Source organism: Hakea prostrata, chromosome 10 (assembly GCF_041222555.1).
Source record: "Hakea prostrata isolate BN-2017 chromosome 10, UWA_Hpros_2, whole genome shotgun sequence".
In the NCBI taxonomy this organism is placed as follows: Eukaryota; Viridiplantae; Streptophyta; class Magnoliopsida; order Proteales; family Proteaceae; genus Hakea; species Hakea prostrata.
In genome coordinates this window covers 46,699,044-46,716,220 of record NC_142609.1, presented here as the reverse complement: position 1 = coordinate 46,716,220, position 17,177 = coordinate 46,699,044, and the positions used below count along the sequence as shown (strand labels likewise).

Here is a 17,177-nt window from a genome sequence, read left to right as displayed (position 1 = left end):
GATTAGGCCAGGCTATATCAAACGCGATCCACTAAGGATTAAGGAGGATTAAATTCAGACCCAAAAATTTGAAAAACAAAATTGTTCAAAACTGAAGCTTAAACATACTTGAAAGATACTAATATCTGATGTTCAATTACTACAGAAACAAATCTAAAACAGCGCAAATGAGTAAGTCTCGACCCATGAAACGAATCCCTGCAGACAAACCTCTCCTCCCATTTGATCTTTGCTTAACGGTAGGACTTCTGGAACCTCGCACGAGCACCACGACCACCAAACTTCTTGGGCTCGCACCGCCTTGGGTCTGCAACTAAGAGTGTTCGATCATACCTGACAAGGATATCTTTGATCTCCTTCTTCGCTTGTTCATCCACGTATTTCTGGTAGTACGCAACCAAAGCCTTGGCGATACTCTGACGGATTGCGTAGATCTGAGAAGTGTGACCTCCACCCTTTACTCTGATCCTCATATCAACACCGGCGAAGCGTTGACGTCCGAGCAGAAGGATCGGTTCAAAAGCCTTGTAACGGAGGATCTCCGGCTCCACCAACTCAATCGGACAACCATTGATCTTGATCAAACCTCTCCCACGCTTGCAGTGGGTAACCGCGACAGCGGTCTTCTTCCGGCCGAAGCACTGAACGGAATCGGTGGTGGGAGCCGCCATGATTGATAACCCTTGCTTGCTTCTGCTCTCACCGTAAACCCTAACCCTAACGCTCGAATGTCTCACTAAAATCACAAAAAGCCCTCATGCGCGTATGTGGAGATTTTATATTCGAGACGATTGTAGACTTCAATTACCGTCTATAAAAACTCGAATATGCAAATTTTCTGCTTTCTCCTAAGGTTTATCAGTTATTACAACATGCACCCTGTAGTGTAACTATTTGCACACTGACCCACTTGGACTTATAAGTTATAACTTTTTTTTTTTGGGTAAACATAAGTTAAAACTTGTTACGTCTCGAAGATGTTGAACCCGGGACTGTATTGGTGGCACACTGCCACGTTCCTGAGTATCGGAGTAATTGAATCCGCAAAATCAAACCGATCTGAAACGGCCATTCCAGTTGCCAATTTCAATTCCCGGCTTTTAAAAACGGTCGGATCAGTACAGTAATTTTTAGAGTCTAGATCACTTCTCAGTACTTTTCGATGCTTTTTCAGTACACATTTTGTGTGGAACCCATGTGAGAGACTACATATGATCATGCCTCCAATTTGTAGGATACTCTATGTTTATTTGTTGGAATAAAGGTGGGGTAAAAAAAAAATCAAAATTTCCTTAAAATCTTAAAAAATATGGTTTGTTTGGTTGTTTGGGATGAGAAAACTAAAGACAAGTTTTTTTAAATTAAAGTTAGGTGGCATTTTAACTTTTCCACCCAATGTTTTTTTTTAAATCCCACAAAATGTATGAAAAATTTTGTGAAAAGTGTAGAAAATTAGAAATTGAAACCCACATTTAATACATCTCCACAAAATCTATTAATTTCCTTTCATTCTCCCTCACCACATTATACATGAGGTTCATATATTTTTTTTTCTTCTCACCCCTTTTTTCCCACCCAACCTTTGCAAATAAATGCAGCAGGGTTCCAAAAGTTCACAACCATCATTTAAATAGGAGTTTAGGATTCACATTTCTATCCCTGTATGTGCTTTTCTGTCACTTTTCTACACAATATGAGTGAAATCCATCTTTGAATATTAATAATAAAATAGATTAAAGATGTGATCAAACCTCAAGTGGACCCCATTCTTATTATGTGAAATATCATGAATACATACCTCTCTTGTGACGAGAAATTTAACTTCCCTTCCAACCAAACATCCAGATCAGATTTGATGAGGTTATGGTTGTTGTCATTTGTCATTATATCCTTGGACTTTCTGTTGTTGTATATTTACTATACCAGATAAGCAACACAAGGCCTTCAGCTAGATCAGCTTTGATGCATAGTGCTTCAATCCGTATAAATACAAAGTCAAATAAGACTCTTTTGTTGTCTTTTTTTAGCTCTGATGCATAGTGCCTTTAATACTTATAAATACTCATCTAAGGGAAGCTTGAGGAGTGTAAAATGAGTTTCTCTCTACAATGTATTTTCTATTCCAAAAGATTAGTTCCACCAATTATCAGCTCAGTCTTTTAGCCTGTTTTTACATGGAAAAATGAGTAAGAACAATAACAATCATGACTGCCTTTTGAGGTAACGAACAGTTCACCTACTACTTAATCTTTGCTACAGCACAAGTCCTTCAAAACTCAAGGTAAAAATGACTTCCTTTCATTCTTCAGGCCGCCTCTCTGCTTGAGGGGGCTCCACACGAAGTGTCTCCTTTGTAAAGCTAACACTGTAGGATGCTTTGGCTTCCATGAGCCAACCTGCATTGGTGGACTGCCTAAAAATTTCCTCCTTGTACCAATTGGTGTTGCTTCCACAGATGTAGCAGCAGTTCTAAGTTCTTTCAATGGCGAGAATATCCTAGAGACCCTCCGGTTCTTCTGTGAATCCCCTACAAATGAAAGCCGTCCCATCTTATTGGAAGTGGGGGCTGGTGTCATCATCGAATCAGGGCGAGTCGTTGCAATAGACACCCGTCTCTTGGGCTGATGAACTTGGTTGGTTACAGAATTGTAAGTAGGAGCTCGAACAGCTGCAATTGAGATCCTTCTTGGTCTCATTAGAGTCTTTGTGTTTGTTGTTGTTTTAGACTCTTTGTCCTCCATTGAGTTTGACGTGGCAATGTTATATTTCCTGGGTGGAGCTGGAGACTGAGGCAAAAGGTTGGTGATTCCTCTTAGTGGCGGTCTCATCCTTGAGGGAGCCAGTGGTGGTTTTTTCTCCCTTGTGTTCTTCTCAAGTGTCTGTGCAGATGAAATGAAAGATCTATTTTCTAGCTGTAGTCTAGTTTTCCTCTCCTCTGCGAGTTGCCTTTCAAGATCTCGAACCTGATGCATAAGTTGAATTATCTCATTTGCAGTGTGACTGAAGCTTACTGAAATTAAATGCCCAAGAAGGAAAATGACATTTTCCTAAGGATTACTACAATTACCTTTTCCTGAAGGCTTCTGCATAGTTGTTCCCTGGCTGCGGACCTCAACTGCAGTGACTGTAAGCTATCTTGTAATTTCTTTGTTTCCTTCTCATCCTGTCTTAGCTTCTCGGCCTGTGTGACAGTTTAACACGATAAGTAGTATTAGGTGACATCAAAGTCAAATTCTGGTTCTATATCTTTGTATCATCGTTGTAGTAGCACAAAAAATTACCATCTGTTTGTACTTGAAAAGTTCAGTGGGGTCTGCTTGTTTACGTGCAGGGCCATGCTCAATTCCTCTGACTCGGCTGGCAAAGTTAAGCGAACAAAGGGTCTCTCCCAAGTCTGCAGCACTTGGGCTTATTTGAACAAACATAAGTGTTTTGCAGTCTCCTCCTGTATACATTGGGATCTGATCAGTCTTAAATACTGAAAAGAAATGAGAACATAAAAATTCTGAGATCTCATGAACTAATCCCAAATAGACTCCCTTACTATTCAAGGATCAAAGAAGGCTTCTGGTATCTTAATCAGTCAACACAATTACATGTGAAATAAATGTTTTAACACTTTTAATTGAGAAAACAAAAGACATCCAAAGGTCTATGAATGTGATAAAAAATAACATTTTTTAGCTATGAGGATTAAAGGATATGTTATTTTTTCCCAAATGACTTGAAGAGAGAAGGTAATGCATATTCTTTGTAACAAGATGAAACAGGATGCTGCATCCGAAACAAGACTCTGCATCTTCAGAATAGGAGGATATGTTCACCATGTACATAAGATCCATTAAGGCCCTGATTTGGCTAGTTTATTCATAAACTTTTCATGGACCTGGATATATTTTGACTTGATACTGTGACTCCTAAACAGAGAAGGATATCTCAGAGTAGAGAAGGATATCCCAGAGTAGAGAAGAATGTCCCACATAATTTGAAATAAATTCCAAACTGGAAGAAGAAAAGAAGCTAACCTAGAGAACTCTGCAGCAAATGGGTGAGCTTTGAGTTCCTATAAGGTATGTGTGCCGTCTTGTTGGCCAGTGCAGATATAACATCGCCCAGTGCTGAAAGAGACTTGTTAATGAACTGAGACTCCTTCAGCCTTTCACCCTCAACTTCAATCCTGCCAACTCGCTCACTTCCTGCCAAGTCAACCAGCCAGAGGTGGCTCCTGGTCTTTTGTCCATTAACCAAATTCTCTCCTTTTACAGTTACTCGCAACAAACTGTGTTCACAAATGAAAATTAGTAAATAGAATATTATGGTTACTCATGCCTCTTTATATTCCCTTTTGCTTTTGCTTATGAACATATGATCAACCTAAGTTCAACATGCAAGACTATTTGATTTAAGCATACAGTGATCAAACAACAGTTTTAAAATTTGCAGCCACCAGATTTTTTGGGGGGTGGGGGGAAGGAGATTTGGGGGATGGTTGGGTTGGGGTGGGTGTGTGCAGGTTTCGGTGGTGGACTACCATATTCATATGCAAAGCAGATTAAATAGTTACCAGTGCGAGCGGCTGCTGAGCTCATTAGCATTAGTTGATCCAACAGATCGGATTTGGTTTCCAGTCTTTAAAAGTTCCCACACTTCATCTGTGCCATAAACACGAGCTTCAAATAGCCCAGGGACTTCCTGCGTTCCTTCTGTTGTTTGCTTTATCTCCAATCTTCACAAATTTCACAAGCAGCAAACAAAACATAAGCTTACTTTTTCATCTCTAATTTTAAAGGAAAACAGATACAATTCAAGTTTCTTACTGAATTGTGAAAGTCAAGGAGCACTTACTTCTTCACTGGTTGGTCGGAATTCTCCGCAAGAAGATCTCTAATCTTCTCATTGTAGACTTCTAGCATGCTAACAGACAAATCATACCTCATGGTAGTGCTTCTCAGCTCCGAAATCCGGAACAACTCCTCTAATGCCCTATAATTAACTCCTCTGTTTTCAGGTGTTCCTTCCATAGTAAATGTCTTCCCAGTTCCTGTCTGCCCGTAAGCAAAAATGCAGACATTGAAGCCATCGAGAACTGAAGTCACCACAGGTGACGTCTGTGCAAAAACAGCCTCTGCACATTAATGGAAAATAAGCTTAAACACAAGCACTTACATCAATGAAAACAATGTTCCATAACTTTAGATTGGAAAGGCTTATTCTGATCAATTTGGATTCCCAAGGCTGGGGCAAATCCAGATTAGGTAATGGCCAATTTCCATCTAAATCAGTAGGGTTGGGGATCTACAAGCAGATCCTAAGTTTTCCAGGCCCAGACCAATGACAGCATCCAACAAGAGGAACAATTACCTTGGTTGGCATGAGGACCAAATACGTGATCGAACTTGAATTGTTTTCTGGAGGAATCAGAGCAAATGATTTGTAGCTCAGAATCTTGACACGAGTTGAAATCTACCACAGATGACAATCCACTTTCAATTTCATCGCGGTTTAGAGGTCTGCATCTGCAGAAGACTCTAATATTTCCTTTAAGCTCGATTATTTCATTATAGAGCCGCTTCCGCTCAGAGTACTCCTCAAGATATTTCTTTTTCAGTGTTTCATATTCAGTACCTGGCAGAACAATGAAAATGACCAGTAAATCACCATAACCAATGGTCAGTTGTAACTGAACATGAAGGGAGGACGATTATGGATCCAACAAAACATACCTAGAGATTGAAGAGCAGATGAAACATCAGATCCAGGGAAGGAAGCTGCAACAACGCCCTTTACTTCAACAGATAGAACCCCGTGGTCCCTCTTCAAATCCTGGATGCGAAGGAACGGGGGAAGAAGAATAAGATCGTCGTTTATCGATTAAAAGTTCCAGCTCGTACTAAAAGTCTATTCAGAAATTACCTGAATTTTGGTGTTTAAAGCATCAATCCGCTGCAAAATGGGAAGATTCTGTTCCTTCCCTTTGTCGTTATTTTCTTGTGCTTGATCTGAGACACCATCACCCAAATTATTAGCAGAATCAAAGAATGGAGAAAATCACAGAAAGACATATCCGATTAAAGGATACAGAAATCTAAGCTTAGGGTTACCCATCAACCGCTATTTACAACAATCTGTTAAGAATACAAGAAAACTAGAAAAGCAAAAAAACCTGAGGAAATCCGTACCATCAACTGTGAGATCGCATTTCTCCAAGATCGTTTCCAGGGGTTGATCTGAAAAAATATCGACCAGTCTCAACGATTATGTTCCAGCAAGAAAAATTACGAGCAACGAAAGAAAACCAAGATAAGAGAAAGATGTATACCTCCCATGGCGTTAATTTTTTGTAAATCGGAGCTCTTGCTGAACCAAAGCTAGATTCTAGAGCTCTCGCTGAACTTCGAGTAGAGGACTACAGACGAAAGATGGAAGATGGAGAGAGCGAGAGAGAGAGAGAGCGAGAGCAAGAGCAAGAGCAAGAGAGAGCGCAGGAGAGAGGGAGACGGAGAAAGATTCTTTGGTGCCCTGGTCGTTCTAACGGTCATATAGAGTGACTAAGTTTGATTTTGAATTGCAAACAAGCTTGAACCGTTGGATCTAAGGTTCTGTCAACGGCTAGTTCTTCAGGCCCTGGAAGAACGGTAAGATTTGAAGTCTGGAACCGTGGGGGGAAAACGTTTTGAGCCTTCCTTGACTCAACGGGTCAAAGCCGAGTCTAGACTCTATCGGGCTTTGCTTGCTTTGTAGGTCTTCGGCTGAGTGCAAGGTTCCAATTTCCAAAAATCACTCTGTGCCATAGGTGTAGGACAACATTTGGAAAGGTGTCGATGAAACATCGACTCCTACTAGATGCGTTATTTTGACCTAAACATTAGGTAAGCTAATATTCCTAATTGACACATGTTCGGCTGTATGCAAGCAAAATTAAAAGTCTAAAAAACTCACAGATTTATATGAAATCTTGTTTGATCTACACAAACAATGTAATAATCAACGATAACGAAGCAAGATGTACTCATGAACTTCGATTATCAAACAAAATAGGTTTAAAATGCAAGAAACAAAAGAGATAAGTGACATTGGCGACATATCAGCGATATATCGTCGACTGTGTCATGTTGCCCCACTCATACATGGCAATATATCGCCAACACTTCAAACCATGGCCGAGTGTAATTTGTGGATAAAGGTATGTTATCCAATGGGAGCACAACGTGTGTCAAATTAAAGACCAAAATGATGGATTAATCTTTTTTCAAGTGAAATCTGCCTGTAGCAATTAGAATAACGTTTTCATTTAAAATTTTCTTTCGTTATTTCAAAACTAGTAGAAGATAATTTATATTCAACAAACAAAAAGGAAAAAAACCATAGCAGGAGAAGAGAGTGAAGAACACAAACCATCATCTAAATTCAACTTTGGGATTTAATTAGTCTTCGTATCCTTTTTTCTGAAAATCTTCAAAGTAGAGAGACACATAGGAGACAAACGAGAGGTGGAGATGGAAAAAAAATCCTCTCGTTATGGACGTGTTTTCATAAATTAGAGGAAAAAATAAAAATTTCCAAGAAAAGACTAATTTAGCGGTGCTTGTATTATATTTTCGATTAATTATATAAATATTAGCTTGGACAAAATGATAATTCTTTTTTTTTTTTTCTATCAAATGTAAAAATGTCTCATATCTGTACAAACAGATATGTGGGTTAGAAAATTTTGTGTGGGTGAAAGATCCGTATTTGGAAATTCATTGATTAGTTCACCAGGAAAAAGATAAAAAAGTATAGAATATACTCTTCCTTTTTAAATGCTTACACAAATCTTAGGAACGGGAACCCGAGGGCCGCGGTCCTTTACACAAAAACGCGGGGTCCGGATTCAAAAAGCCACCCCGAAGTGGAGAACAAGGGGTCTCCCCCAAACATAATTATGCCCACCGCAAAGAAATATAGTTGAAATCTCAGATTTTGAAATCCCGGTGTCCCGGCTCTGTACCAAACAGCCCAGAGAATCTAGACAAGAAGTAACCCAGCAAGCCAACATGGCCATGGAATACATAAACAAGAGACATCAGGAAAACTGGAAAACCAACCAGAAAACAGAGCAACAACTCCACTCTTGAGCTACTACAGAATTGTGTTATTTCTAGTCTGCAAGCTGTTACAATTTTAGTTCACTGCCAGCCTAGTAAATGACAAGAAGAAAATCAATAGTAGTCCACCATGTAACTTAGAAATCATCTAAGCATAAATGATACTGTTTGAAATCTGGTGATAATTTTCTACTACACACTCCTTGATACAATTGTTTGTTATTAATGAAGAAGACAATAAATGCAGCTAAATGTTGAAGAATGAACCTGATAAGGAATGCATTAGGGTATAGTTGGCATTCAATACCTGAGCCTTTAAATGTAGAAAAGCAAAAACATTCATATTTTTCATAAATACATCTGAAAAAATAAACTCCAGTGATCTTGATATCACAGAGTTGGTTCAACAAGCATCGAGCAAATTCTTTACGAAAAGTCTCAGAGCAAACTACTAATATACATCCACCCATATAGACAGCAAACAGTGTTTCTGAGAATCTCAAACTACAATAGCGGTCTCAGGCTATCTTTCTCAATAGCTAAGGTTTCCTGGTTGGTTCATGACCAATCACCAGATCACCCACCACTGAGCTCAACCAATCAAGGAACTAGGAAAGATGGTTTCTTGCATCCATCATTTCAATCTAGCTCACTCCTCTGGCATGCAGAACATTTGCACTGACAATTTGAATGTCAAAACCAATCCACATGCTTCCCAGAAGCTTTTGGTTGCTTCTTGGGTTTCTGATACCTATTGTTCTCAAATTCAGCTCTATTAATGAGAGAATACAGCATGTCCGCCTCGGCAGTACTATCGTAAGGCACATTCAAGACACTTCCAATTGCAAAAGGAAAAGGTTAGTAACACAGCAAAATATGAGATCCCAAAATTTATCATATTAAGAGTTGTACCTTTCAAGTAGCTCCTCCAGAATAACTCTTTGAGATGGTGTAACATAATGGATGCATTTTCTTGGGCATTGCCCAACAGCAATTTGGACCCGGTAATCATCATTAGGTCCTGTTAAACAAATATAGGTTTGGAATATGAAAACATGATTACTGGAAGGTAGACATATATCACTTCAGGTGGTTGGTAGTGGTACATGCTCAGTTACATGGGTTAAGCAAGTCAGGTTCATCAGAAGCTCCAAGGTTTAGGATATGGAATCTCAGCTAATACAAGGTCATCAACTGGAAATGGTGATCCCATAAAAAAACATACAAAATTGTGACATCGCAAAGAAAAATTAAATTAAATTAAATTAAATAGTGGAGTCAGATTTCACACTGCTTGAGGTTGCAGGTGATTAATTGGACAGTGTTGGATATGTTCCCATTTCAAGTTCCAGCCAAATGAAGGGCATGGGTGTCCAGACTGCAAAAATGTTTAACTCTCCATTATGAGATGATGGAGCAGCCCCTACATTAGTCAGTATATTTATAAGCATTTAACTAGCCTCTTCTGACCATCCAAATTAATCATGATCTTAGATGGGACTTAGTACATATAAACATCCTGCAAGGTTACGGGATACTTCAATATTGCACTCTTCAGCTGATCAACAATCAAAGATGTCGTAGAACACCCGTCTCTAGTGAGACAGAATTAAACATATGCATATATTAATATTTATGGCATCTTCAGCAAACCCCACCTTCTCCCAAATGTGTCTTTAAACCCAACTGTCAGAAATTGGGTTTCCATATCAGCTTATTAATACATTTGCTTCCATAAAAAAGGTGACACTCCTGAAAGTTTGCTTGTTTGTTTCCTTCTCATACATTATAGGATGGGAGCCTGCTAAGCATATTCAAGAAACTTCTGCGAATGAGAGTGGGTAGGTGGGTGCATAGTTCATGTGTCAGCATGTGACTTCCTGCATTAGAGGAGTTCAAGAGATTATATCCAACTGACCTTGCTTCATTGCACGAGCTGTACCAGTCGAAGAAACAAAAGAGAAAACATGGGGTGCTTTTTTGACACATGAAAATGGACATCCTGCATGGATATAAATAAACAGTAAAAGCAAAAATGCATTAGCAGTCAGTCACTACAAGCACAATGGGAGGAGGTGGATGTGCTTCTTTAGATATCATCTTTCACTAAGAACTATCAACAGAATTGATTATTCACCAAGAGAACCCCAGGGAAACTATATACTGAATTTAAAGGGACCAAGCCTTTTGAGGAGTAATAAGCAGTTTGATACTTAGTGCCCATCCAATTAGTGAACCCTTATATCAGCTGTTACAAATCACCCAGAGCTGGAACTATCTGGTTTGGGTTCAGATAAATCTGGATCGATGGAGCCATATAGATGGATAAGTGAAAGGCCTGGAATACTACATTAATGCCTGTTGTCAAGTATAATGAAATGTAAACGTTCATAGAAAAGGCTTCTATAATGTCTAGTGCAGCAAACATCTTCTCTTATTAAGGAATTTGACTACACCCAAGTGATACGGCCAATGGTATTCTGCACCTAAAATGAGTGAAGTGTATGAACATGAATGATTGGCTTCATTGATATACTAACATCATTCCTGGAGACCATCCCCAAGACACCAACTGTACAGTTCAGGCTTCCCTAATTGTGAAATGCTGAAAACCTTTTTGGAAACGAATGGTATAACATGTTTGTGGATTTATCAGCGACTATGAATTCCTTTTACTATTCAACTTATTTAATCTCTAACGAGAACAGGGTCCCTTATTAACTATTTCTTTTCTTTTTTGGGGGGTGGGGTTGGTTACTGTCGGGCACACTTCTAGCATTTGAATAAATTTAAGTAGGTATAAACAAATATACCAAATACAAGGTATCTAACAGAAAGGGACTCTGATAAGGTAGTCACTCATCCGTGCAAGACAGTGGGTTACCTGCCAAATCCCATGGCACAGAACAAAGTATAATGGGAATTTCAGTTACTAAACTCACCCCGTTTATACCTTTTCCAACATTTGATCTTATCCGGTGTGCTACCTAGCTCACAGGTAGACACAGGCATGTGTTTAAAAGATAAGGAAAATCATCAAGAATACAGCACTTCCCGTTTATTCTATAGGAGAAGGTCCATACCAAAATCTATACGTGTGACAGTCCATCAGTTAAACCATGTTAAGGGTGGGATGACAACTACAAAAACAGGAAAAATAGTTGATCGAAGCGCCTAAAGTCTGCAATTTTTTACTATCAACTAGTCTAGGAAGTCAAAAAATACCCTTTTTTTTCCTCCACTGGGGACAAGTGTTAAATAAAATGAAAATGCAGCAGCCACACTAAAACCTGAAAACCTGAACACAAACAGACTAAGGGTTGAGTACCTTTGCCAACACAGAGAGTCTCATTAACGAAAACATCGAATGCTTCACATTCTGGCTTCTCGAAAGGATCTAAACATTCACTGCAAATGCATCATCTAATGAGAACAAGGCACATAATAACTAAGGAATTCCAAACTCCAAAGGGAAATGATTTCCATGTACATATCCAGGTAGAAACTCCAAGTATACCTCTCAGTAGTCTCCAATTGGAGCGAATCGGATAGCATCTGCAAAGCCAAACGACAAGCAGTTTGCAGCAAAGCAATACATTAGTAAGAGCAAGAACATTAGGTGAACACTTAAAGTTACTGGCCGCCATACCTCATATGCCTGAATCACTCGCCGAATCATCACATCTGATTCACTAGCATCTTTGCTTACATCGGGATGGAACTCCTTAACCTGAAAAATCCACAATTTTCATACTGGAAAATAAACCCAGAATTCAGAGTGTACAAACAATTAACGAATTTAAGGACAAGAAGCTTGACATAAAAAATTTTAAGTCATGCATACTCTAGCACGAAAAGCTGCTTTCAGGTCAGCCGGGGAGCAGTTCCGCTCAACTCCAAGAACGTCGTAAGGAGAGGAGGTCGAGAGCAAGTCATCTTCCTTTCCACTGCTCCTGCAATTCACTATCAATGGAGATATTCGGGAAGAGTTAGGGCAACAAATGGGAGCTCTATGGATTCCCATGGGGCTTATATTGCCAAAGAACAAGGTACCCATTTCCCTTTCTCTTTCTCAAATTTCCATCTCTGTTTCTGATTCTCGTTTCTCACCATCTTTACGGAAATACATGGCCGATAACTTAGATTGCTCGTAAAATTTTATTATGACCGAAAAAATTTCGACGTTAACAAGTGGAAATTTAACGTCGAAATTTTTAAAATATAATCTATTAGGTTTGTTTGGTTACATGAGCATGGAGATTTTAAATCTATGAATAAATATTTTAGGCTGTTTGTTATATAAATTCAGATATTTCAATAATCCTACATTAACATATTTTAGCTGAAGCCAAAAGTTAAAAAAAACCTTACATAAAATAAGGAGAACGCATAACACCAAAAAGCCCAGATGCTGGAAAGATGTAAAAAATGTGTCACATAAGAGAAATCCTACCATTGTTATCAATGAATATTGTTCATTTGGTCAGCAAGTAAACAAAGATGAATGAGAGCTAAAGCAATTCGTCAATGGACGGATCTTATCAGCAACGCGTGCATGAATTATAACAAATGGTTCAGTATCTATTAGGAAGAAAAATATTCACAATAGTAAGTAGTCAAAAGTTCATCAATCATTGATAAAGAATAGTTCTGAACAACACCACCCAAAAATTCATAAGGTAGAAGTTTGTGAAGAATAGTGGAAAGCTCACTCTTCCAGGGATCTCCTCCTCCCGTCTTTTCAGTGTTTTGTTCACACACTTTAGTTGCCTATGACGACATTATTGAATCTAGATTAAAAATATTAATCATCCCAATGCATAGAAAATTCAAACCATGCGTAAAAAAAAATTTGGTGAGAAAAATAGAAAAAGTGGAATTAGTAGTTTAATAGTAATAAGGTGTAGGATCAAGAAAATAATTGAAAAGAATTTTTAAAAAAGTGTGGGTTTATATTAATTAATATATATATATATATATATATATATATATATATATATATATATATATATATATATATATATATATATATATATATATTATATATATATATATATTAATATATTATTTTATAAAGATTTGAAAGAGATGAGATAAGAAACTATTTAAAGAGTTGTCTCTTCATTATCTACTTCCTAATTGACAAACCTAAAATCTCCATTATCCACTTTCTAACAAAATATACACCCTAGATTTTGATATTTGGGTAGATTTAAGAAAAACTGTAAAGATTATGTGAATTCAATAATCTTCTATTCATTAATTTTGCAACATGTGAAGACCACAACTGCACACAGCATACCATTAAGATATTTTGGACACAGCATACCAACTGCACACACGCACAAACCATTACTTGCTCTTGAGTTTTACTTCTAAAGATAATGCTGCTAATTGATCGACGATTCAAATATTAGTTGCAACCTAATCTCTGTTTCCCATGTCAAAGGTTAAGATTCCATAACTTGCAGAAGATATTATGCTTGCTTTATTTGTATTGACAGTCGTTTTAATGTCACTTCTATATATACTTGAACAAGCTGGCTGGAACATTCGACAGATTTTTGACTCAGACTTGCTTCCAGAGCTTTCAAAAAAAACTCACAGCAGCAATTGATGCGCTTCCTGGCCTTGATGGCTGTAGGAGATGGGCTGCACTTTTTTTCAAAAACAGAGAGGAACCGACATTTTTCTTAGATGCCACGGACGAAGACAATATAACAGTGCATGGTGAGTTTGTTCCAATGGGTGAAGATTCAAGGCATCAGAGAAATTTGTTTATGTAAATTTGATCATGACAAATTTTCTTTACTCAATTTTTTGGATAGCCATTCCCTTCAGGGCTGGTTTTTATGTTTTTTTAGTAGCGTAGAGGGTGGAATGTATCAGTGATATGCCAAGAAGCAATATGTGTTGTCTTTGGATCATGACAATTTTCTGTACTCCTTTTTCAGTGGTTCATATGGTCTTTCCCTGCGCGGCCCCCCCCCCCCCCCCCCCCAACTTGTAGATCACAGCAGTTGCTGCAGTAGAGCAAGTTTTCATTAATCTATTTTACTAAATTCTTCCACATTCAAGCGCTGATGGCCTGTTGTGGCTATGAATCTCCATGCAAGTGTCATTCAAACTTCTTTACGGCATCAAGAACATCTTCTACAGACTTAATTCAATCTCTAAACCCTGAATTATCCTTTGACATATCCTGATGAAACTATACCAGAAGATGAAACTCTTTTGTAGTTGGCTGATCTACACTGGTTTCCCCCCCTTCTTTTTCCCTATATTAAATATACCAAATTAGAAGACTCAATGTAATTGAATCCATGAATCACACAACCAAACAATTTTTCAGATTGGTTCAGGATGGATTCATTCTACAGAATTAGGTAACCAAACAATTATCTCAGGATGAGATAACCAAATAGTTATTAATGAACCATAATAACATGGAATCTGGTAACAAAATGCGCTCTAAGGATTTGTTTTCATTTGGCTGGTCGAGAATTGATTAAAAACATGATATTTTTGCTTTTGGGCTCCTTGAAATACTAATATATCTATTGCCAAACTTTCACTGACCTCTTGTTGAAATTTTCCTTCCAAGTTCATGCATTCTGTTAAAGTTGATTCCTAGAATGGCAATTTGATTTGTTCCTTGAGCCACAGGAGATTATTCTGTCCAACAAAAATGAATAATTAGGTCTGAAAGAGAGATACTTTTTAAACTTTAGGACGTTAACTTTTTGGTTGTTTTGTGTTTCTTTCTGTAAATTCTAAACTTCTCCCTTTATGCTGGTGCTACAAAATTTTTCATCTATATAAATTCTAGTGTTTGGTCCTGTGCAACAAACCCACCTCATCTCTTGTGAGTTATTAAACTACTTCTTCCACTATGACATATTCCATTTTGTTGCTTGGATTTATGATAACAGCATACTTCAGTGTAAGGAAATTTGCCTTTCCATTTATTCATTTAATGTCGTTGTGTTTGATCTTTCTTATTTGGTTATTTATTATTGTTGTTGTTGTTGTTTGATATATAAATTGTAGGGTTCTCAAGCTGAAAATGCTTTTTCAAAATATTGGGAAGAGAATATTGGTCTTTCACATCCTCCGCATTGGTTAGCTGCAAAGACTTCTCCATTAAGCCTCTCTCAGGTCTCACTCTATATGAAACTCATAGAGGAAAAAGAGTGGGCTTCCCTCCTACCTTCATTCTGTAGAAATGCTAATATTGCTTGTTCTTCAAATGCATTAGAGGAAGGGGCAAGAAATGATACAGCGCTGCCACCAGTAGCTCGATGGAATCCTGCTAAAGTGAAATATGATGACCTTGATGAAATACCCCTCTTAGTTTCCAGCCAAGGGGGGTTACCATATTTTCGGGAGTCGATAGTGAAAGAGGGAAGTTTCATGCCTATCCCTGATATGAGAGATCCAATCTCATATAAGTCATTCTTGCCCCGTTCGCTCGCGTCAAAAATCCCCTTTTCCTCTACGAAGATCCAGGATCTAAAGAAGATTTTTGGTATCATAGATGAATCAGACATGGATAAGTATATTCAAGCTTCCCTCAAGGTATGCGAGCAAAACCCCATTCAAGGAGAGCAGTGTGCTTGTGTGATTTCCGCAGAAGATCTCATTGATTTTGTTGTCAAGAAATTAGGGCACCGTGTAAATGTTTGGAGTACTGAGAATGTTGAAGGATCTTATGAGAATGTCACTATTGGGACTATGAAACTTATCTATGGAAATCTCTCCGAACCTCCAGCCCTGTGTCATAGTCAGCCATTTCCATTTCAAGTGTATTACTGTCATGTTCTTCCAAAAGTAAAAATTTATGCAGTTGATATACATGCTAAGAAGAAAGTGAATCATGCAATTATGGCATGCCATTATGACACGTCAAATTGGAACCCAGAGCATCTTGCTTTCAAGTTTCTAGGTTTTGGTCCTGGCTTAATTGAAGTTTGCCATTGGATAAATGAGAATGGAGTTCTTTGGACAAAAATGCTTGATTGATATAATTCAATGATTTGATGTACTCCAGTTTCCTTGTCATTGGTTTTGCTAAATAAGCTGATAAATAGTCATTTAATCTTTTTTTCTTGTTCTTTAATTTACTCTTTTCAATGTGAATGATGTTTTCACTATTCTATATTAAAAATTTTAATCTATTTATTTGCAAAATTTTCTTGGATAACAATTGTACCATTCTTGTCAGTGCTTTCTAGGAATCCCTTCCTTCCAAAGTTTTCCTTTCTTGTTGATGCATTTTATTTTTAATTATTTCAAAGTTGGTCACTAAAACAGCAATTTTAGTGTTTCATGAGCCAATCACATGGGAGATTATTCTACCATTACAAATGTATGACTTAGGTTTGTTACAAAGAAAAAAGATACATCTTAATTAGTTATTGTGATCTTGACCCTCAAATGATTGATTTAGTTGGTAAAGATCAACGCTTTGTATTGTATGAGATTAATGCTTGACAATCATATTTTGTTATTTGTGTAATTAATATTATGTCTCCATTGCTGATTTCATGGATGTACTTGCAAAGTTGAATACAATTACTTTGAATTATCATATATAGTCCAAAAGAAGGGGAAATCCTTGGAACAAAAACTAAACAATATGTGCTCTTTGTTAGACGTATATGGACTCGACCAATCTAGAGTATAAAGAGTTTGGATGTTAAGGAGAGTATAACATTCAAATATCTTAAGTATATCCATGGTGATGTGAATGACAATGATAAGATTGATACTACCCTTTTTGCAATCACTATGGGACTAGACTTAGCAAAGAAGGAAAAAATTCCAATCACTCATATTTAGTGCAACGATGATAGTATCGCATCTTTATTATTAAAGTCTCCAAAGACAGTGTGTCCGCTACAACCTTTAACAAATCTTCTTGATATAGTGGTTAAAATGAAAAACCTAGAAGTGAATGCTTGCTCTACTTTTCAATCCCCCACTCTTTTAAATTTTTTTGTTAACCTGACAATAAAGGAAGTAACTGGAGCTAATGGATATGCTATGACTAATCTAGGACATATGATAGATATGATATATCGACCAAGT

General features: G+C 37.6%; 3 protein-coding genes and 1 pseudogene across 3 annotated transcripts; 1 reads left to right on the top strand and 3 right to left on the bottom strand.

Moving 5' to 3' along the window:
- Positions 1-32: 32 nt before the first annotated feature.
- LOC149003490 (small ribosomal subunit protein uS9) lies at positions 33-755 on the bottom strand. Its single transcript, XM_089138325.1, has one exon. The coding sequence runs from the start codon at positions 669-671 to the stop codon at positions 234-236; it is 438 nt and encodes a 145-aa protein (XP_088994451.1). The 5' UTR covers positions 672-755; the 3' UTR covers positions 33-233.
- A 1,056-nt stretch (positions 756-1,811) lies between these two features.
- LOC149003489 (P-loop containing nucleoside triphosphate hydrolases superfamily protein) lies at positions 1,812-6,469 on the bottom strand. The gene is made up of 11 exons (XM_089138214.1): positions 6,320-6,469; positions 6,180-6,227; positions 5,914-5,999; positions 5,724-5,823; positions 5,362-5,625; positions 4,846-5,125; positions 4,565-4,726; positions 4,026-4,279; positions 3,282-3,445; positions 3,068-3,181; positions 1,812-2,963 (listed from the first exon to the last, which is right to left on the bottom strand). The coding sequence occupies exons 1-11, from the start codon at positions 6,324-6,326 to the stop codon at positions 2,277-2,279; spliced, it is 2,166 nt and encodes a 721-aa protein (XP_088994340.1). The 5' UTR covers positions 6,327-6,469; the 3' UTR covers positions 1,812-2,276.
- A 1,816-nt stretch (positions 6,470-8,285) lies between these two features.
- LOC149003488 (Chaperone DnaJ-domain superfamily protein) lies at positions 8,286-12,260 on the bottom strand. Its single transcript, XM_089138573.1, has 7 exons — positions 11,932-12,260; positions 11,737-11,817; positions 11,605-11,642; positions 11,416-11,495; positions 10,006-10,089; positions 9,000-9,108; positions 8,286-8,922 (listed from the first exon to the last, which is right to left on the bottom strand). Exons 1-7 carry the CDS (start codon positions 12,142-12,144, stop codon positions 8,781-8,783), a joined length of 747 nt encoding a protein of 248 aa, XP_088994699.1. The 5' UTR covers positions 12,145-12,260; the 3' UTR covers positions 8,286-8,780.
- A 2,997-nt stretch (positions 12,261-15,257) lies between these two features.
- Positions 15,258-16,109, top strand: LOC149003487 (polygalacturonase-1 non-catalytic subunit beta pseudogene; annotated as a pseudogene).
- The last annotated feature ends 1,068 nt before the right edge of the window (positions 16,110-17,177 follow it).

Excerpts from the sequence above, each read along its gene's own strand:
- LOC149003490 (XM_089138325.1), bottom strand. The coding sequence starts at position 671 with ATGGCGGCTCCCACCACCGATTCCGTTCAGTGCTTCGGCCGGAAGAAG.
- LOC149003489 (XM_089138214.1), bottom strand. Across the intron at positions 5,626-5,723 it reads ATCTGCTCTTCAATCTCTAG|GTACTGAATATGAAACACTG; the intron begins GTATGTTTTGTT and ends TTGTTCTGCCAG. Across the intron at positions 3,446-4,025 it reads TTTGCTGCAGAGTTCTCTAG|GAGGAGACTGCAAAACACTT; the intron begins GTTAGCTTCTTT and ends CAATGTATACAG.
- LOC149003488 (XM_089138573.1), bottom strand. The coding sequence starts at position 12,144 with ATGGGTACCTTGTTCTTTGGCAATATAAGCCCCATGGGAATCCATAGA. Across the intron at positions 11,818-11,931 it reads AAGCAGCTTTTCGTGCTAGA|GTTAAGGAGTTCCATCCCGA; the intron begins GTATGCATGACT and ends TGGATTTTTCAG. Across the intron at positions 10,090-11,415 it reads GACTCTCTGTGTTGGCAAAG|GATGTCCATTTTCATGTGTC; the intron begins GTACTCAACCCT and ends ATATCCATGCAG.